This window comes from Pseudorasbora parva, chromosome 14, assembly GCF_024679245.1.
Source record: "Pseudorasbora parva isolate DD20220531a chromosome 14, ASM2467924v1, whole genome shotgun sequence".
NCBI classification, from domain to species: domain Eukaryota; kingdom Metazoa; phylum Chordata; class Actinopteri; order Cypriniformes; family Gobionidae; genus Pseudorasbora; species Pseudorasbora parva.
This window is the reverse complement of record NC_090185.1, coordinates 1,592,653-1,615,106: the sequence shown is the minus strand read 5'-3', so window position 1 is coordinate 1,615,106 and position 22,454 is coordinate 1,592,653. Positions and strand designations below refer to the sequence as shown.

The 22,454-nt window shown below is 40.1% G+C and overlaps 1 protein-coding gene across 2 annotated transcripts; it reads left to right on the top strand.

Annotated features, from left to right (window-relative positions):
• Nucleotides 1–527: 527 nt before the first annotated feature.
• Nucleotides 528–22,432, top strand: LOC137039896 (proline-rich protein 36). Of its 2 annotated transcripts, none has more exons than XM_067415192.1 (5): nt 528–735; nt 2,510–2,598; nt 13,475–13,562; nt 13,687–16,186; nt 21,683–22,432. In XM_067415192.1, exons 1-5 carry the CDS (start codon nt 657–659, stop codon nt 21,780–21,782), a joined length of 2,856 nt encoding a protein of 951 aa, XP_067271293.1. In that variant the 5' UTR covers nt 528–656; the 3' UTR covers nt 21,783–22,432. The 2 variants fall into 2 exon arrangements, with proteins under 2 accessions (XP_067271293.1, XP_067271294.1); XM_067415193.1 differs by lacking the exon at nt 528–735 and adding an exon at nt 837–963 and having other exon boundaries at nt 21,683–22,430.
• Nucleotides 22,433–22,454: the final 22 nt, after the last annotated feature.

Below are 22,454 nucleotides of genomic sequence, written 5' to 3'. Positions count from 1 at the left end.
GAGAGAGAGAGAGAGAGAGAGAGAGAGAGAGAGAGAGAATAATGTTTCTGTAGACATATACCATAATATTACCATGTTTTGGGGCATGTACCATGGTAATAATGTGTGTGTTCGTGTAGCATTTTAAGGTGTGTGTGTGTGTGTTCCTCGTTTGGCAATACTTGTGAGAGCACAAATGTCCTCACTTATATAAAGTAAAACATGAAAACAACTCACTAGTTTGACATTGGACTGGTCCTCACTAGTTAAAAAGGCTTATAAATCGGCCAAAACAAGTTTTTATTTAAATCTGTTGTTTTGCAGATGTTTCTGTGATGGGTAGATTTAGGGGCAGTGTGTGTGTGATGGGGAGGTGTAGGGATAGGGGTTGAGTTAGGGGATATTAAATATCATTCACCTGATATAAAATCAATGGAAGTCTATGTAATGTCCTCAATAATAGTGAAACAAACGTGTGTGCGTGTGTGTGTGTGTGTACCTGTCCCTCAGTGGGCGGGGCCTAGGGCCGCTTCAGGTGAGTGGCCATTTTCTCTCTCAGTGTCTCAGAATCAGAGATCGGACTCTTAACTCTCCGCCATAAACACTGAGGTCAGAGATCATGAGGTCACGCTGATGATAATCAATGCGGAGCAGAAATAACTCACTAACTTACAGTCATGAAGAAAGGATCGCTCAATTTCCTGGGTCGGAAGAATCAATCTCTATTCGGCACTAATGTGGAGTTCAAGGAAATGGGTAAGAGAGAGAGAGATTAACACTCGTATCTAAAGTCGATATAGATCTGATAGCCGTGTTTAAAGTGCTCTTCACGCGACCTTTGCACCTGTCAAACAGTGCGCGCGCCCGCGAGAGAGAGCGAGCACGTCACGCTTCTGCGGGATCGTTGACAAAACACTTTCTTAAAAACACGAATAACATTAAAAACAGCTCTGGGTTAGGTCGATTTGAAAGTTTTGTTAACAGGTTTGTTTTCTGACAGAATAACCGCATTCAAATATTAAGGTTTTTTTCCACAGAGGCTGTCGCGTGTCCGATTACGCTGACAGACACTAACTGTGTTTTTATGGACATATACCATAATATTACCATGTTTTGGGGCATGTACTGTGGTAATAATGTTTCTGTGGACATATAGCATAATATTACCATGTTTTTGGGGCATGTATCATGGTAATAATGTTTCTGTGGACATATAGCATAATATTACCATGTTTTTGGGGCATGTACCGTGGTAATAATGTTTCTGTGGACATATACCATAGTATTACCATGTTTTTGGGGCATGTTTCATGGTAATGTCATTTTCCTATGAACATATACCATAATATAACCATGTTTTTGGACATTTACCATGGTAATTTATTGTCCCTTTGAACATATACCATAGTATTACCATGTTTTTGGACATGTAACTTGGTACTATAGTAGTTTTGGACATGTACAATGGTAATATATTTAGTAGTACCACTGTTTTTTTTTTTTTGGTAGTTTATGGAGTATCCTGTGAAAACCAGAAGTAGGCCTAAATACTACTTTAGTTTCTAAGTTTATTTGAATGCACAAACTAATTCACGCCTTTTTATTTAATTATATATACTGCCGCATTTTTTCACACCACATATCTTACATTTGTATCAAAGACGGAAGATAAGATACTTTAAAAACATTGAGATGCCTGCTGGCGTAATGCAGGTCAAACTTCCTGTTGGTAATGATTGACAGTCAGGACAGCTGAATCTCTGGTAATTGCATCATTAACACATTTAAAGTCGTTCAGGGTCAAACACAGATAACCGAACATAGATTAGGAGACCGTATACTGATCATATAGCAGGAATCAGAGGTTCAAATCCAGAACCGACAGACCCACAACTACTACTTTCTTGGGACCTGAAGTGAACACAATCACTTTATCTACGAAACACTGAACAGGAAAGTGATATTTGCCAGTGTTTGTTTTGATTTACTGCAAAAAATGTTTCTTGTTTCTAGAACATCTGTCCAAACATCTAAAAATTCTTACAACAAGAAGTATTTACTAGACAAAGTAATTGCCGTTTAAAATAAGATAAATAATCTGCCAATGGGGTGAGAAAAATAATCTTAATTCAAACAGAAAACAAGATTATTATTCTCACCCCATTGGCAGATTATTTATCTTATTTTAAGCAAAAACTTGCTTTAATTTGAGATATTTTTTCCCAAAACAAGACAATAGTTTTTTCTTGTCTAGTAAATGTTTCTTAAATGTAAGATTTTTTAGATATTTTGACTAGAAACAAGACAAAAATACTAAGTAAGAAAAGCGTTCTTTGCAGTGTTTATAATGATAAGAGTAAAAGTCATTGTTGGTTTTTCAAGAATGTGTGAAATGAAGACCCAAACACTGACCTTTGACCTGTGATGAAGCCATATGAGCTGCTGTTTGGATGGTCAAAGTGACTTCGCACCACTGAGGCTGCTAGTTTGACCATGTTAAGCAGGTAAATAACGCATTTTTGTTTTTCAGATAACGTGGAGCTGGTGTTGGACTCGGCTGCCATCCCCGAGTCTGGGACCGCCAAAGTGCGCTCGCGTCCAACCGTAAAACACTTCACGGTATGTCCCAAAACACGCGGATCATTCTCTATCCTGGCATTAAAGGGACACAGACTTTATTTTAGCATCAAAGAATAGACAGAAAATAGTATTTAACCAGTTTTTTGTGTTATTTACACACAAAAAACATAGTATTATGATGTTTTTTGGACATGAACTGGGAAAAACCATGTTACACTTTTGCAAATGATCACTATACTGTAGTACTATCACAGTATATTTTCTTTTAAGCACATTTTTGAGTTGGGATCACTTGCAAAAAAGTAACTTACTGTGGTAATAAAATGGACTCCGATGTACTTGGTACACATACAATTCTGTTTTTACTAGAGTAAATGTTCAAAAAACAGGGTAAAACCTGTTACACTTTTGTAAATGATCACTGTACTTTTAGTTGGGATCACTTGCAAAAAAAGTATAATCATATTTTGTTGGACATGTACTATTGTAATACATTGGGTTACAATGTACTTGGTACACATACAATGTTTTTTAATAGGGTAAATGTCCAAAACACTGGGTAAAACCATGGTATGTCCACAAAAATGGGTAAAACCATGGTGCATGTCCAAACAATTGGATAACACCATGGTGCATGTCCAAAAAATTGGATAACACCATGGTGTATGTCCAAACAATTGGATAACACCATGGTGCATGTCCAAAAAATTGGGTAAAACCATGGTACATGTCCAAACAATTGGATAACACCATGGTACATGTCCAAAAAATTGGATAACACCATGGTGCATGTCCAAAAAATTGGATAACACCATGGTACATGTCCAAACAATTGGATAACACCATGGTGCATGTCCAAAAAATTGGATAACACCATGGTGTATGTCCAAACAATTGGATAACACCATGGTACATGTCCAAAAAATTGGGTAAAACCATGGTACATGTCCAAACAATTGGGTAAAACCATGATGCATGTCCAAAAAATTGGGTAAAACCATGGTACATGTCCAAACAATTGGATAACACCATGGTACATGTCCAAACAATTGGGTAAAACCATGGTGCATGTCCAAAAAATTGGGTAAAACCATGGTACATGTCCAAACAATTGGATAACACCATGGTACATGTCCAAAAAATTGGGTAAAACCATGGTACATGTCCAAACAATTGGGTAAAACCATGATGCATGTCCAAAAAATTGGGTAAAACCATGGTACATGTCCAAACAATTGGATAACACCATGGTACATGTCCAAAAAATTGGATAACACCATGGTACATGTCCAAAAAATTGGGTAAAACCATGGTACATGTCCAAACAATTGGATAAAACCATGGTACATGTCCAAACAATTGGGTAAAACCATGGTACATGTCCAAACAATTGGGTAAAACCATGGTGCATGTCCAAACAATTGGATAACACCATGGTACATGTCCAAAAAATTGGGTAAAACCATGGTACATGTCCAAACAATTGGATAAAACCATGGTACATGTCCAAACAATTGGATAAAACCATGGTACATGTCCAAAAAATTGGGTAAAACCATGGTACATGTCCAAACAATTGGGTAAAACCATGGTGCATGTCCAAACAATTGGATAACACCATGGTACATGTCCAAAAAATTGGATAAAACCATGGTACATGTCCAAACAATTGGATAAAACCATGGTACATGTCCAAACAATTGGATAAAACCATGGTACATGTCCAAACAATTGGGTAAAACCATGGTACATGTCCAAACAATTGGGTAAAACCATGGTGCATGTCCAAAAAATTGGGTAAAACCATGGTACATGTCCAAACAATTGGATAACACCATGGTACATGTCCAAAACATTGGGTAAAACCATGGTACATGTCCAAACAATTGGGTAAAAACCATGGTGCATGTCCAAGACAATGGGTAAAACCATGGTACATGTCCAAACAAATTGGGTTAAACCATGGTGCATGTCCAAGACAATGGGTAAAACCATGGTACATGTCCAAAACATTGGGTAAAACCATGGTACATGTCCAAACAATTGGATAACACCATGGTACATGTCCAAAACATTGGGTAAAACCATGGTGCATGTCCAAACAATTGGATAACACCATGGTGCATGTCCAAGACAATGGGTAAAACCATGGTACATGTCCAAAACATTGGGTAAAACCATGGTACATGTCCAAACAATTGGATAACACCATGGTACATGTCCAAAAAATGGGTAAAACCATGGTACATGTCCAAACAATTGGGTAAAACCATGGTGCATGTCCAAAAAATTGGGTAAAACCATGGTACATGTCCAAACAATTGGATAACACCATGGTACATGTCCAAAACATTGGGTAAAACCATGGTACATGTCCAAACAATTGGGTAAAACCATGGTGCATGTCCAAGACAATGGGTAAAACCATGGTACATGTCCAAAACATTGGGTAAAACCATGGTGCATGTCCAAACAATTGGGTAAAACCATGGTGCATGTCCAAAAAATTGGGTAAAACCATGGTACATGTCCAAACAATTGGATAACACCATGGTACATGTCCAAAACATTGGGTAAAACCATGGTGCATGTCCAAACAATTGGGTAAAACCATGGTGCATGTCCAAAAAATTGGGTAAAACCATGGTACATGTCCAAACAATTGGATAACACCATGGTACATGTCCAAAACATTGGGTAAAACCATGGTACATGTCCAAACAATTGGGTAAAACCATGGTGCATGTCCAAGACAATGGGTAAAACCATGGTGCATGTCCAACGAATTGGGTAAAACCATGGTACATGTCCAAAACATTGGGTAAAACCATGGTACATGTCCAAACAATTGGATAACACCATGGTACATGTCCAAGACAATGGGTAAAACCATGGTACATGTCCAAAACATTGGGTAAAACCATGGTGCATGTCCAAACAATTGGATAACACCATGGTACATGTCCAAAACATTGGGTAAAACCATGGTGCATGTCCAAACAATTGGATAACACCATGGTACATGTCCAAGACAATGGGTAAAACCATGGTACATGTCCAAAACATTGGGTAAAACCATGGTGCATGTCCAAACAATTGGATAACACCATGGTACATGTCCAAAACATTGGGTAAAACCATGGTGCATGTCCAAACAATTGGATAACACCATGGTGCATGTCCAAAACAATTGGATAACACCATGGTACATGTCCAAAACATTGGGTAAAACCATGGTACATGTCCAAACAATTGGGTAAAACCATGGTGCATGTCCAAGACAATGGGTAAAACCATGGTGCATGTCCAACGAATTGGGTAAAACCATGGTACATGTCCAAAACATTGGGTAAAACCATGGTGCATGTCCAAACAATTGGATAACACCATGGTACATGTCCAAAACATTGGGTAAAACCATGGTGCATGTCCAAACAATTGGATAACACCATGGTGCATGTCCAAGACAATGGGTAAAACCATGGTACATGTCCAAAACAATTGGATAACACCATGGTACATGTCCAAAACATTGGGTAAAACCATGGTACATGTCCAAACAATTGGGTAAAACCATGGTGCATGTCCAAGACAATGGGTAAAACCATGGTGCATGTCCAACGAATTGGGTAAAACCATGGTACATGTCCAAAACATTGGGTAAAACCATGGTACATGTCCAAACAATTGGATAACACCATGGTACATGTCCAAGACAATGGGTAAAACCATGGTACATGTCCAAAACATTGGGTAAAACCATGGTGCATGTCCAAACAATTGGATAACACCATGGTGCATGTCCAAAACATTGGGTAAAACCATGGTGCATGTCCAAACAATTGGATAACACCATGGTGCATGTCCAAGACAATGGGTAAAACCATGGTACATGTCCAAACAATTGGATAACACCATGGTACATGTCCAAGACAATGGGTAAAACCATGGTACATGTCCAAAACATTGGGTAAAACCATGGTGCATGTCCAAACAATTGGATAACACCATGGTACATGTCCAAAACATTGGGTAAAACCATGGTACATGTCCAAACAATTGGATAACACCATGGTACATGTCCAAAAAATTGGGTTAAACCATGATGCATCATGTCCTAATAATTGTACCCTAGTACAACCGTAAATACATTTGTAATGTTTAGGTCACGTGCAAAATAGCATCCCCATGTTTCTTTGGACATTTACCATGGTCATACAGTGTTTTTGCACATGGTACCATGGTATTTTGATGTTTTTGTACAATGGTAGTGTCATTTCTTTTTTAAATGTACCATGGTAATAACATGGTATTTTTAAGCAGCATGTAAATTCTGTGGTATATGAAAATGGCATTCAAATATTCTGTGGTTGTATATCAATTACGGATATACAATCTGAACATGTTTTGGGTCTACTGTAGTTAATTCAGCTTCATTGAGAGAAATGTGCTGAACACGTTGTACACACGTTGCTAAAGACACACCTTATGCTTCGGGACAAACACACCCTTCAGCATATAAACACACTTTCCCTCTGACAGGCCACAGCGAACACACACACACACAGCAGTGGTGTGTATGTATCACCCTGGTGATGATGAGCGAATCGCAGTAAACACACTCGGATGGTGTGAGATATTGTTCATCTGAGCGTGTTCAGACTCATTCGCTTCATGAGATCAGGATCCTGATGATTCAGCTGGTCCGACACACTCCTGTCAGTGTGTTGTGTGGGTTTTAACCGGCCGGTGCAGGTGCTGTTTTGAATACACGTTTTGTTTGTGTTCTGCAGGGATCTGGCAGACGTACACACACACACGTGTTTTTTTTTTTTTTTGGTGAAATGTGGGGACTTTCTAGCCTGACAAGCCAGACCCTCATCAAGATGTTTGGTCTGGAAACTCCCCATTGACGGCTCAATCTGAGGGGCGGATAAACGGCTGTCTTTCAAACTCCCTCTGCACGCGATAGGATAGCGCTACAACCAACCAGAGCAACGAAGGTGAAGCAGAGCTCGCTGACAGATTAAACAATCACCGTATCCGGTCGGCTAAACTCCAAACACATCTTCCCTTCTTCAGAATGACTTCAGTGCCGCTCTTTGTTCTTTTCTCAGAGAAAAGCTTAACTCCAAGTCTTCCAGAGTCGCGGTCAAAGCTGATTGGAAAGACCGCCGTTCGCCAGTTTCTGTGTTTACTAGAAGCACGCAAACGCAACTCGGCCGTCGTCATTATGGCCCCGCCCACCGACTCTATACACGATGTGATTGGCCCGTCCAGAGTTAGGGGAATACAGCTCAGAAGGGTATTGAGAGTTGCTAGACGACACTCACGGGCAGATTAGATTTACTGCCACTAGGGTGCGTCTAGATTTCTAGGCTAGGGACTTTCCATAGGCGTTTCTATCCCCCTACACTGCCCCTGCCCCTAAAACAACCCATCACACACACACACACAACCCATCACAGGAAAAATTCTGCATTTTTACTTTCTCACTAAAACTCCTCCTGTGTGATTTATAAGCCTTTTGTAAAGTGGGGCCATGGGTAATGTCCTCATATTTCACCCTCTCCTGTAATACCTGCGTCATACCCATGGCATTATACACATTTGTATCCTCATATTTCACAAAAACATGCCCCCACACACACACACACACACACACACACACTACAATAAATCCGAACATTTGCCATACCAAGCGTCAGTTTTATATTGCACTGCAAAAAATGCTCTTCTTCCTCAGTAATTTTGTCTTGTTTCCAGTCTAAATATCTTACAGTTCTTAAATCAAGATGCATTTACTAGACAAGTACAACGACAGAAGATATTTTTCCTTGTTTTCTTAAAAATAAAATCTAAATGAAGTGAGTTTTTGCTGAAAACAGGCAAAATGATCTGCCAATGGGGTGAGAAAAATAATCTAATTTCTGATTGAAATCTTGTTTCTTGTTTCCGTCCCAAACAGAAATATGATTATTTTGCCCTTTTTTAAGCAAAAACTCATCTTGTCATTTTACTGATCTAGTAAAGGCATCTTGATTAACGAATTGTTAGATATTTAGACTAGAAACAAGACCAAATGACTGAGTTAGAAGAGCGTTGTTTGCAGTGTGGCTCGTACTTTCTGAACAAATGTCTAATATTATATGAAGTAGTAGAGATCAGTGCATGCGTCGCCCTGCCGTTTCCATGCAGTGTGCTTTGGATGATTGATTTGAGGCCTTTGGCATGTTCTGATTTTTTAGGGCCCAAGCCCTGAAAGGGCGCAGAGCCCTATTGTTCTTCTAAGGATTATTTGTTATTATTATTATTATTATTATTTATTATTTTTTTACGCGACTATTTGGGCATTTTTGGGGCCCTTCCCATGCTCGAAAACTCTTGAAACTTTGCACACGCATCAGAATGCGCGGCCATCAGGGCCGGGCTGAGGCTGGGACCCGGGCGTGGCAGGGGGGCTCGACAGCGCCCCCTAAAGTGGGGTCTGAAAACGGGGTCTATAAATCAAACACACTTGCACGTACATATATGAAACTCGGTACACATATAGAGCTCATCGGGCCGAACAACTTTCGTGCTCTAAGTTATGTGTCAGCCCAACAGGAAGTGAGCTATTATGGGTTGTTCGGAAAACGCATGCTGTGGAATTTGCGATACTCCTCCTAGACGATTTACCCGATCAGCACCAAACTCGGTCAGCATGAAGTCAAGACACTGAGGATGCCAAATTGCGAGCAACTTTCTGATTTCTCAAACGGTTTGGCCGTGGCGAAGAGACGAATTTATGGCGAGAAAAGGGAAACAGGAAGTGTGTTATAACTTTTGCATACATTAATTCATTTTGATGAAACTTCAGCTGTGTGTTCGTTGTAAGAGGCCGATCACATGGAAATGACTTTTGTGAGTCAAAGTTATAGCGCCACCAACTGGCAGCAGGAAGTGTCACTTTTGTCCAAAGTGGGGGGTTAGTTTTATCTGCAGTCACCAAACTTGGTATATATATTGTACTTTTCGAGCCGGACAACTTTCTAATTTACAGTCATTAGCTCTGACCAACAGGAAGTCAGATAATTTGGTTGGAAGATAACACAAAGTGGAAAGCGAGCTCTGAGTTTTTACCTTCTCCTCAAAAGCGATTCATTCAATCTCCTCCAAACTCGGACAACATGAAGTAAATATACAGAAGATGCTAAAATGCGAACGGTTATTGGATATCTCAAACGGTGTTCCCGTAGCAAAAGCCTAAAAAACACAAAATAAGCACACAAGTAATGGTTCATAAATAAGGCTATACTCCCACCTGCTGGTTATTCTATATATCACACTGTGTTTTTTGTTTTGTTTTTTTTCAACACTTATGCTCTCCCTTAAATGACCAGTAGAGGGCAATATTGTATAAGTTTTCAAGCAAAAAACCTTGCCTGTGTGTGTGTGTGTGAATGGTTTTCTAGCCTGGTGGGGACTTAAACCTGAATGCACACAGACTCATGGGGACTTCCCAATGGGTACAAAAGCTAATAAATCAGACAGAATGAGTTCTTTTGAGGAAAGTTTTGTGTGATGGGTAGGTTTAGGGGTAGGAGCAGTGTAGATGACAGAATATATGGTTTGTACAGCATAAAAACCATTACGTCTATGAGTCCCCAGAAAGATAGTGAACCAGACATGAGTGTGTGTGTATGTGTGTGTGTTTGTGGGTGGGTGTGTGTGTTGTGGATGGGGGATGGTGGATGGGCTTAACTGATAAGAGTTGCCTGCAGCATACTTCAGCATTACTACTGTGTGTGTGTGTGTGTGTGTGTGTGTGTGTGTGTGTGTTCTTTTTTCTAGCCTGGTGGGGACTTCAACCTGAATGCACACAGACTCATGGGGACACGTGTCACTGATTTCTACAGTGTGTGTGTGTGTGTGTGTGTGTGTGTGTGTGTGTGTGTGTGTGTGTGTGTGTGTGAGAGCCACTCTTCTGTCTAAAAAGATTACCTCCCAATGCTGTGCTTTGGCCTGCATTAAAGGATAAAACATTTTATTCTGGGTTTGAATAAAAAAAATAATGTATAAAACCAGTTTATTTGTAGGGCATTGACAATATTGTTTTATATAATTAGTTAAATAATTGTGTTAATACAAATAATTATTAATAGAAAAATATAAATATAAAAAACATTACTAACAAAAGAAAAAAAACACATTTAATTGTCTTTTGGAACATTTCCCCACAGTTTAGACTTTACTATTATTGTTTTGCGGAAAATCATGTTTAATCTAAATCTCACTTTGCCTCTCTCTCTCTCTCTCTCTCTCTCTCTCTCTCTCTCTCTCTCTCTCTCTCTCTCTCTCTCTCTCTCTCTCTCTGTATGTGTATGTGTATGTGTATGTGTATGTGTATGTGTATGTGTATGTGTGTGTGTGTGTGTGTGTGTGTGTGTGTGTGTGTGTGTGTGTGTGTTTGTAGGGGGATGGTGCCAGCTTCATTTTGATTGTGAAAAGATTAGCTCATTGCTGTGTGCTTTGGCAAGCATTAAAGGATAAAAAAATATATTATTCTGGGTTACAATAAAATTATAGAACCAGTTAATTTGTAACAATAGAAAAAACACATTTGAGTTTCCTTTTCAAACAATGAAGTTTGTGTAACCTAAAAATAAGCAGATTAATGCCTTTTATTTGTGGACGAAAATGAGAGCAAATGATAGAGAATAACAAGAAGGTGGGAGTATAGCCTTAGTTAAGAACCAGGTTGGATATGTCCTTAAAAACACCGTTTTGAAGATAAAACTATTGTTATTGCAAAACAGTGTTTCCAGACAGTGAAGAAAAAAAAAAAACTTTCTCCCACTGTTTAGATTATTATTTTTTTGTTTGTTTCAAATCTTGTTTCTTTCGGAATTAGACTCTGCCTCTCTGTCTGTCGTTCCCCTCCCCCCTCCCTCTCCCTCTCTGAGTTTCACTCTGTTTGGGTTGTGTGTGTGTGTGTGTGTGTGTGTGTGTGTGTGTGTGTGTGTGTGTGTGTGTGTGTCACCTTGTCTCTTGATTGTCATAATTTAAACCTTCATATCACAAATAACTGTCACTTTAGTGTGAAAAATAAGTTAAAAACAAAACAAAAAATATACTATATCTTTAATTAAATACTGGCCTTTTGAACTTACAACATTTTGAGCTGCAAAATATACATTTGCACATAATTGAAAGTGACCCATTATATCCTAATACATTAAAAAAAAAAATCTATATTTAAATTTCATAATAGGTGTGGCTTGTGGTCATAGGGGTACCAGCTGCTGTGATACATGTGGCATATTAGAGCAATTTTCAAATATTCTCCTGTTTAAATGCATATTGCCTGTCGTGCACATTCTCAGCGGTATAAAAACATGCTGCATGTTTTAGAGAGGTCGACTTTGACCAGTAAATATGGCATATTTAGATGACTTTGATATCGTTATTTTAAATTTAATTACATTTAAACATTTAAAAGTGGCTGTTAATAATACACTTCCATAAAATGTATGCAGGCATATTCCTCTTACCTGACACTGATATTAAAATAATTTTTGCGGTTTCTGTGATTTGGCTTTATTTTTTATTTGTTTTATTTTAAAAAAATATTGAATGCCACACATATTGAAATAAAAACAAATGCTGCATAAAATTGGTGAACAATCACAAGCTACGGTAGGTCAAAAACACATAAAGAGAAGTGTAAGGATAATACAACTTCAGCATTTGGACAGTATTCTGCACTCATTTTGAAATTGACATTTGACATCATCTGACATGAAATTAATGAATAAAATGTAATTGATTTCAGAGATGTGACTGTTGTGGTTCCTGGTCATAGCAGCACCAGTTGCTGCAGTTAATGAGGTGAATTCAAATGACTTTGACATAGTCCCTTTATTTATTTTTCCCATATTAAATGCCTATTGGCCTACTGTGCACAGTTAAGCTGATGCCACCGGGGTGGCGGTGCCCCCGGCTTGGGCCCGTCATCGCTGCTCGCAGCTTTAATTCTGTTTTGTTTCTGTGATTATCCCATAAAGAACCTGAAACACAAACATGCACGTTTAAGGGGTGTGTCGCTTTCCTCATGTCAATGAACTGAAAAATAAAGAATGAAAGTGATTTTGTCTGAAGGTAGGGTGACCATATTTTGATTACCGAATCCCAGGACTCTCGGCCCGGCAATTAGATACTCAAATGATACTCAAAGATTCCTTTTTCATTTCAATACATGTAAAGTATGCCCCCTTTGAATGGATAGAAAATTGTTATATTAGATGTTTGGTCACCCTACTGAAGCTATTATTTCTGAATGTTTGCGGATACAGACCGTATTTCATACCGAAATCACATTGAGCACTGCAAAAAATGCTCTTCTTACTTAGTAATTCTGTCTTGCTTCTAGTCTAAATATCTAACAATTCTTAATCAAGATTAATTTACTAGATAAGTAAAATGACATTTTTCCTTGTTTTCTTCAAAATAAAATCAAAATGAGTCAGTTTAGCAACCCGAACACTCCCAGGACATTCCCATAATGTCATATTTCATAAGTTATTCACATTAATGGGTGTTGGATAGGAGTGTCCAAGAATATGTGTCGGCTGATTCACAGAAGCACATCTGGAACATGGTAGCGAGTATGAAATCAGGATGGGTTTCTAACCTGTTTATGCATTAGAAAGAAAGCGACAAGTCTAGAGAAAGGATCCATGTCCTTGAACGTCATAAGCTCTTTAAATAGTTTATTTCATGGGAAACTGGTTGGTTTAGTGGCTAGAAATTCAAACTCTGACTCAGTGGCTGCTACAATGAAAGGTGTGTTAATGCTGTAGACTCCCTTTTACCCTTCTAACAGTCTCCTTTAATCGGGATTGTTGCTGACAAAATTTCTCTTTAAATCCCACAGTCGTCCGACAATGTGCAAGGCTTCGCGGTTCCCACTCCCAAGGTGCCTATTCTTCCGCCCTTCGTGGAGCCCAAGATAAACGGCACAGGTGAGATCACAACACTCCACAAACATGAAGATCGGGAATAGTTGACTTCTTTACGGTGAACACATGAGGATGGGAGCAAGTACCCTCAACAATCTTGAGAACTAATGAAGTTGTCTTTTTGTAGGAGGTGCCACAACTGTCCCGAAAGGAAGAATGCTTTCAGTCCCCGATATAATCGAGGGAGAGATACTTATACCTCCACCCCCCATCTCCGCGCCTCCACCACCTCCGTCCTCTTCAGCCCCACCTCCTCCATCTTTCATCCCTTCTCCACCACAGTTCTTTGCTGAAAAGGACCCTCCTGTAAATCATGCAAGACTACAGACGCCCCCAATGGCGCCCCGAAAACCTTCATCACTTGCCGGGTCTGAGTACAGCTCAAATGTAGACCTGGCTTCCCTCAAACCTCCTCCAATGGCCCCTCCAAAACCTCCATCTGACACATCCAGCTTCAGAGGTTCCCTCTCCAGTCTGCTAGAGGTCCAAGATATCCCAGAATGCCCTAAATTCACCCCACCGCCACCCCCTGGGGTGAAAGCGCCAACTGTTCCTCCTAAATCTCCAAAAGCGGCGCCTGCAAAACCCGTTCGACTGTCCTCCATATCTAATCTGGATCTCCAATCCCAAATGCCAACTCCACCTGTTGCTTCAAACCCAACACCAACTCCACCTGTTGCTTCAAACCCAACACCAACTCTACCTGTTGCTTCTAATCCAACACCAACTCCACCTGTTGCTTCTAACCCAACACCATCTAGCTTCAACCCCCAAAACTCAGCCAAACTCTACAGCATACAGAAGGGTGTGTTGCTTGACAAACAGACGGACAGGGAAAAGGTCCAGTCCATTCTAATGCTGGAAGATTCTTCAGGAAACACAGTTGTTGTCAATGGGAATAGTGGGAAAAATGGTGGATCTCTCCAACCGGTCCAATCAGTGGTGCCGCCAAATAAACCAGCCCGTCGGAACAGCTCCGCCACTCAGCTACAAAATGACCAACCAGACATGGCTCAAGTGCCAAGTCAACCAGTCGAGGCCAAAATCAATCCTGAGCCTGTCACGGTGCAAAACATCCCCGCTGTGGTTCCAACACCCATCAAAGTCTCACCCAAAATAGAGAAGAAAATACCTGATGCTATGCAGGTGATGGAGTCCCCTGGCAGATCTCGCCGGTTCAGCCCGATCACGAAACATCGACAGCTCAACGCACCGGCCGTAGATGGTGCAGTGAAGAAAGACACATCACCGTTCGCCCTGCTATTGGCTGCAAAGGAACGAGAAAAGCAGAGAGCAGCTCTATCCCAAAAGAACAGCAACCCCACAGAGCCAGCCAATTCTGCGATCCAACCAAGTGTGGAAAAACCGAACTCCTTCACGGTCACTCCTCGAGAGCCAACGCCAGACAGTCCCAATGTGCAATTAAAGTCCACCACAAACGTGCAGCCACTCAACAAAGCAGAGGCTCCAAAAGTGTCCAACTCAAAGCCAGAGCTAATCTTGACTCCTCAACAGAGTAGCCCAATGAACCACCCAATTGGTGGTCTGGGTATCCCCGTTAAAGATGTCGAAAGTGGAGAAGATTTGCCCTTTATTCCGCCGCCTCCGGAGTTTGCCAACTCCGACACTGAGGATGAACCTCCGATTCCCCCACCAAGTCACCGCGCTCCTGGTCCCCCTGTTAAAACTGCCTCGCAACCTTCTAAGACCTTACCTACTACACCCGCCCCAATCATTAACAGCCCTCCACCAAGTTACCCCGCTCCTGTTAAAGCATCCTCCCAACCTTCTAAAACCTTACCTACTACACCCACTCCAATAATTAACAGCGCTCCACCAAGCCACCCCGCTCCTTCACCTGTCAAACCCTTCGTACCTGCTTCAGTAGCCAACTGTCCCCCACCAAGTTACCCCGCTCCTGTTAAAACATCCCCACAACCTTCTAAAACCTTACCTGCTACACCCACTCCAATCATTAACTGCCCACCACCAAGTTACCCCGCTCCTGTTAAAGTATCTTCCCAACCTTCTAAAACCTTACCTGCTCCAATCCTAAACTGCCCCCCGCCAAGTCACCCCGCTCCTTCTGCCCCTGTGCAAACTCCTAAATCTTTCTTACCTACTCAAATCCCCAACATTGCCCCACCAAATCACAATGTTCCAACTCCTCCACCTGCCAAACCCTCCCCACCTGCTACACCTCCTCCTGTAACCAATGGCCCCCTTGTTTCCCCCAAACCTAAACCACCCATTTGCCCTCCTAAGGCCCCAGGTCCTCCACCAAACTTCCAGCCCCAATATAAACCAGTCCAAAGTAAACCAGCCCAACCCCCTACGCAAGGGCCTCCATCCGTCTCTGCTAGCCAGGCAACGCTTCTGAGTATCTTGCAGAAGAAGATGCTGGAGATGGACCCCAAGTTCTCAAGTGTCAAAGAGGTGGAGTCCAATGGAGATGACTGGAACTCTCCGCTGTCTGATGACGAGTCGCCACCTGCCGCATCCAATCGTATCAAAACCCAAAGTGCAACCCTGCCCACGCAATCTCGAGGACTGGACTTGAAGGAGCTGGAAAGCAAAGCAGCCAAAAAAGCTCAAAATTATGCCACGTCAGCAAAATCCCACAACAGGTAAACTGAACAAGTTCAAGTTGCAACCCATATGACTTTGAGTGAAACAACATTAAAGGAATTGTTCAACCAAAAATAAAAATTCTGTCATTTACTCACCCTCATGTTGTTCCAAACCTGTATGAGTTTCTTTGTTCTGCTGAACACAAAAGAAGATATTTGGAAGAATGTTTGTAACAAAGCAGATAGAGCAACCATTGACTACCATAGTAGGGGAAAAAATACTATAGTAGTGAATGGTTGCTCTATATGCTTGGTTACAAACATTCTTCCAAATGTCTTCTTTTGTGTTCAGCAGAACAAAGAAACTCATTAGGGTTTGGAACAACATGACAGAATTTTCATTTTTGGGGAAATATCCCTTTAAGAAAGCACAAAATGTCAGGCAGGAAAAGATTGGATAGTTAAAAGTGTCTTAATATGACAGGTGATTGAAAAACAAGAGGGATGACGATGCCCGTTTCCACTGCAGTGTAATAAAAGATACGTTCACACTGTGATGATTAAAGGGATATTCGCCCAAAAAATGGCTCGTATAATGATGTCAATGGGGTGTATTTCTATTAGAGTAAAAAACACACAGACATACGAATCCATATTAAACCCTGAGGCTCGTAGAGACACACTGATGTCTTAAGACACGAAACGATCGCTTTCTGCCAGAAACACAACAGTATGTGTTATTTTTTACCTCATATCAGACGAATCTCATCTAGTTTTCCCAACCTCATTACTTCTGCTGAGTAAGGTAAAATAAATAAATAAATTAAAAACGGCACAATCATAGAAATATTTACATAGATGCCTCATTAGTGCCTGCACGGATCGGTCGAAAGATATGTGTTGGGAATACTAGATGAGATTCGTCTGATATGAGGAAAAAATAACACAAATACTGTTGTGTTTCTGGCAGAAAGCGATCGTTTTGTGTGTTAAAGGGTTAGTTCACCCAAAAATGAATATTCTGTTATTAATTCCTCCCCCTCATGTGGTTGGACACCCGTCAAACCTTCGTTCATCTTCAGAACACAAATGAAGATATTTTAGTGTAAAGCTGAGAAAGGCTTCAGATAGGCCTCCATTGGCATTCAGTCCATTCCCACTCACAAGACCCATAAAGGCCCTAAACACATCGACACACAGCCCATCTCACTACAGCGGCTGGACAATCACTTTACAATGAGACGAGAATAGTTATTGTGCACAAAAAAAATCAAAATAACGACTTTATCCGCCAAGTTATTGACGTGAACTCGACGCATGCGCGAGAATATGACGCAGCTCCGCCGTTCATGACCAGAAGAGGAGGAGCGAGACCGACACGGAAGACAAGAACTCGGCGGATAAAGTCGTTATTTTGATTTGAGTGCACACAATAACTATTCTCGTGTCATTGTGAAATGATCGTCCAGCCGCTGTAGTGAGATGGGCTGTGTGTCGATGTGTTTAGGGCCTTTATGGGTCTTGTGAGTGGGAATGGACTGAATGCCAATGGAGGCCGATCTGAAGCCTTTCTCAGCTTTACACTAAAATATCTTCATTTGTGTTCTGAAGATGAGCGAAGGTCTGACGGGTGTCCAACCACATGAGGGGGAGGAATTAATGAAGTAATTTTCATTTTTGGGTGAACTAACCCTTTAAGGAAATCTTCATCTGTGTTCTCCTGAAGAAACAAACACACCAACATCTCCCTGGGGGTCAGCAGATAAACATCACAGGCTCATTTCTGGGGGAACTATCCCTTTAAAGGCACAATTGGGAGATCTTAAGTTGCATTTACAAGGAATAACGTGGCAGTTACCTTTTATACTGCGAGGCGGAAACAGGCTTCCATCGCAGATCTCCGCCAGATTATGTAAAGAGAGATTGCGTAACATTTTCTTTGAAATAACATTCACAATAGTTCAGTCATCACAGTTCACGCCTCCCTGATAGCACATGCACATAGCTGAGATGTTTATTTGATGTGTGTATTTACCTGGAAGACAAATAGACTGCTAAAATATTCTCTCTGATACTAGAGCGACATTCATGAGCTGTTTCTATGACACTTCCGCACATTTATTAATCAGCTGAGGGCCACAAAAATCTTATTTTGAGAAATGTCTGGTCAAAGTAGAATCAAAAGGCAAACACAGATACTTGAGGTTCAAATACTTAAGAGTGGACCAATAGAGACAGAGCGTATTTAGGCCACGCCCACACTGGTGGGAAACCAATCCAATCGCTCTCCATTGACTTTGCATTGCGTGAGGCTGCCTCCTTGTCATTTCGGGCTTATTACAAAATACAGAACAATGTCTAAAAGCTGATATGTGACAAGGTGAGCAGCAAACAAGCTAAAAACACAGAACTCATTTTTTATAAGCCGTCGACCCCCAAAAACGAGCGTTTAAGGAGATAAAAGTGGACACAGCCAATAAGACGAGAAGCTTTATCAGGAAGAATGGGTCAGTTTTGGGATCCTGACACTCAGTATGTCTACATGTGCAGTAAACATTTAGCCAAATATCCAAATGTCAGTTTTATATATGATATTTCCTGTCTCTGATTACTTTCCCCTCCAGGGGGCGTAGTTCTCAGTGTAATATAACATGTCTCGCTCTGTCTCGTTCACTTTTATGTCTTTAAACGCTCGTTTTTTAGTTCAACAGCTTATAAACACTTCTACGTTGTGGGGTTGTGTGTTTTTAGCTTGTTTTCTGTACACCTCGTCACATATCAGCTTTTAGACATTGTTCGTTTTTTTGTAATAAGTCAGAAATAACAAGGAGGCCCGCAATAGAAAGTCAGTGGAGACGGTTGGTTTGTGGGCGTGGCTCTCAGATTATATCAAAGCGTGTCGCTCTGTCTTCATTAAGCTTCGCCTCATGTTCATCTTTCTTTAGTGTGTAATGTTGCTGTTTGTTGCTGAGTTCTTCTCTCTATCAGTGTCAGTGTTCCTGAACTCCTGAAACGCCTCCACTGAAGTGGAGGACCAAGTGAAGTGGAGTGGTCTTCCAGGAACAAATATGTCACAATATTCCTCGTTTGAATAATTCATATGCAGAAATAAAGGGGCAGGGCCTGGTTTAGTTGAAACTGCGGGACATTTCCCAAACACAAATCACAACACACTGCTCCAGCCGACCAATCAGAGCACAGTGTGCTTTACAGAAGGAGGGGCTTCATAGAGACAGGAACTAAACAGAGTTACTGACAGACTGGGAAGAGAGGAGCCGCAATGATGGAATATGGGGAGCATAATAGTGATGCAAAACTTATCGGTCACCATATCGGTATCGGCCGATATATGGGTATGGGACATTTATGTTCATTTTTAATGTAATCGGCCACCATATCAGTATCAACCAATATATGTTCATTTTGAATCTTATTGGTCAAAATATAGGTATCGGCATCGGCAGATATGTTCATTTTTAATGGTATCGGTTGCCATATCATTATCCGCCGATAAATGGAATTTATTTATTGTATCGTTATCGTGCATCTGTCGATACATGTACATTTTTGTTATATGTCAAAATATTAGTATATGCCGATATATGTTAATTTTGAATGTTATCGTTATTGGTCACCATATCGTTATCGGCCGATATAAGTAATTTTTTTATGTTATTGATAACCATATTGGTATCAGCCAATCATATAATTAACAGAATCGGTCACGATATACCGATATGAATATGGATAACAACATTAAAAAAAGGGCATATATTGGCCGATACTGATATGGTAACCGATAACAGTTGATATATTTAAATTATTTATCGTATTGTTATCGGTCGATAAATGTTCATTTTTAATGTTATCAGCCACCATATCAGTATCAACCAATATATGTTCATTTTGAATCTTATTGGTCAAGATATAGGTATTGGCATCGGCAGATATGTTCATTTTTAATGGTATCGGTTACCATATCGTTATCCGCCGATAAATGGAATTTATTTATTGTATCGTTATCGTGCATCGGTCGATATATGTACATTTTTGTTATATGTCAAAATATTAGTATATGCCGATATATGTTAATTTTGAATGTTATCGTTATTGGTCACCATATCGTTATCGGCCGATATAAGTATTTTTTTTTATGTTATTGATAACCATATTGGTATCAGCCAATCATATCATTAACGGAATCGGTCGCTATATGTTCATTCTTAATGTTATCGGTCACGATATACCGATATAGATATGGATAACAACATAAAAAATATACATATATCGGCTGATACTGATATGGTAACCGATAACAGTTGATATATTTAAATTATTTATCATATTGTTATCGGTCGATAAATGTTCATTTTTAATGTTATCAGGCAAAATATCGGTATCGACCAATATGTTCATTTTTAATGTTATCGGTTACCATATCGGACTCAGTGTGTTCATTTTTAATGTTAATGTTATCGCTCACTATATCAGTATCTGCCGAATTAGGTCAATTTTTAATGTTATCGGTCAATATATTGGTATCGACCGACATATGTTCATTATCGTATCATTATCGTTATCATATCATTAACAGAATCGGTCAATATGTTTCTTTTCAATGTTATCGGTCACCATATACCGATATGGTGACCGATAATAAACAATTTACATATATCTGCCAATACCCATATAGTAACCAATAACAGTCGGTATATGTAAATTATTTATCGTATCCTTTCGATCAATATATGTTCATTTTTAATGTTATCAGGCAAAATATCGGTATCGACCAATATGTAAAAAAAATTGATATCGGTTACCAAATCGGAATCAGACGATATATTTTCCTTTTTTATGTTAATGTTATCGCTCACCATATCTGTCTCTGCCGAATTAGATCATTTTTTATGTTATCGGTCAACATATGTTGGTATCAGCTGACATATGTTCATTTTCAATGTTATCTGCCCAATAAGAACATTTGTCTGATATATTATAGCTGATTAATATGGATTATTCCCTTCAGCGGAGACACTTCAGATGCGCACAGCTTAAAATATGATTGAAATCACTTCAGAAAGCAAAATACAGTTCAGAGCAATCTGTCAAGTCAGTCATAAAAGTTTGGATTCAGATTTATCGGCCAATATATGGTTTATAGGCGTTTAATGTTCATATCTCTAGAAAATAATGAACATTCAAGCCTATAAACAAGTTGGTTGGTTAACTTTGAAATTAACTTGCTTGGGGGACAATGTAGAGTTACTAAATAAAAAACATTTAAACATTTTTGACAACAGGTCCATGGATTAGTGCTCACTTTTTTAGTTTTTTGGGGGACCGCTCTATTTCACATCGTTCAACAGCTTAATGGAGGCTGGCACAAATTATAATTTTAGTCGATTCATTTTACACTTCGGTACAGATTCTTCCTCCTGATGGTTTCGTATTCGGGATGTTTAGGATCTGATTTAATTTCCATAGCCTGTTTCATAATTAGTTGCTGCCAATACTATTATAAGGAGAATAACAGCGCTCCTCTTTATCCTGCAGTAACGGATCCTCAAGCAAACAGCAGTTTGGGATGACCTTCACCGTGAGACCCGGATCCAAACAGCCCATAACACCCGTGATCAAAGATGGCTCGCCCTGACCCAAAAGAGCCAGAAGTGCCTCACCTGAACGCCGTCTGAAGTATTCCTCCAACTCTCTGCAGTGTTCAGACTCCATCACAGACATCCCACAGCTGCTCAAATCACTCAAACGGAGAAAAAACGCTGCCACAAACTCACAAGATGGGACATTTAATGTCATAACTCTTCCTTTAATCATGCGTATGTTGTTCAGTGGACGTTTCTTCTGATGCTCAAACGTCTTTAATCATTAAATGTAATAAATTCGGAGATCCGAGAGCTTCTTTCGGCGGTGCTGGATTGGGTTTCATGAACTAAAGCCTTCAGTTGGAGAAGTTAACTCTAACGACTCCTCCGACACGACAGTCTGAAGCAGGAAATGATGCGGAGTTCGTGTGTGTGTGTGAAGATACCGGAGGGAAATAAGCTTGTGTGTGAATGAGACATTTCTGGGGAGAAATCACGCATCTGTAGAGGTCAAATGTGCTTTATTAATCTGTGGAATTATGTGTTTATGAGAGACACACTGCAAAACATGCTTATTATTTAGTCATTGTGTCTTGTTTCTAGTCTAAATATCTAATGACTGAGTAAGAAGAGCCTTGTTTGCAGTGTGTGTGTGTGTGTGTGTGCTACGCCTGAAGGGGAAATATAACTGCAATATCCTGATAATAAAAACACGCGAGAGCACA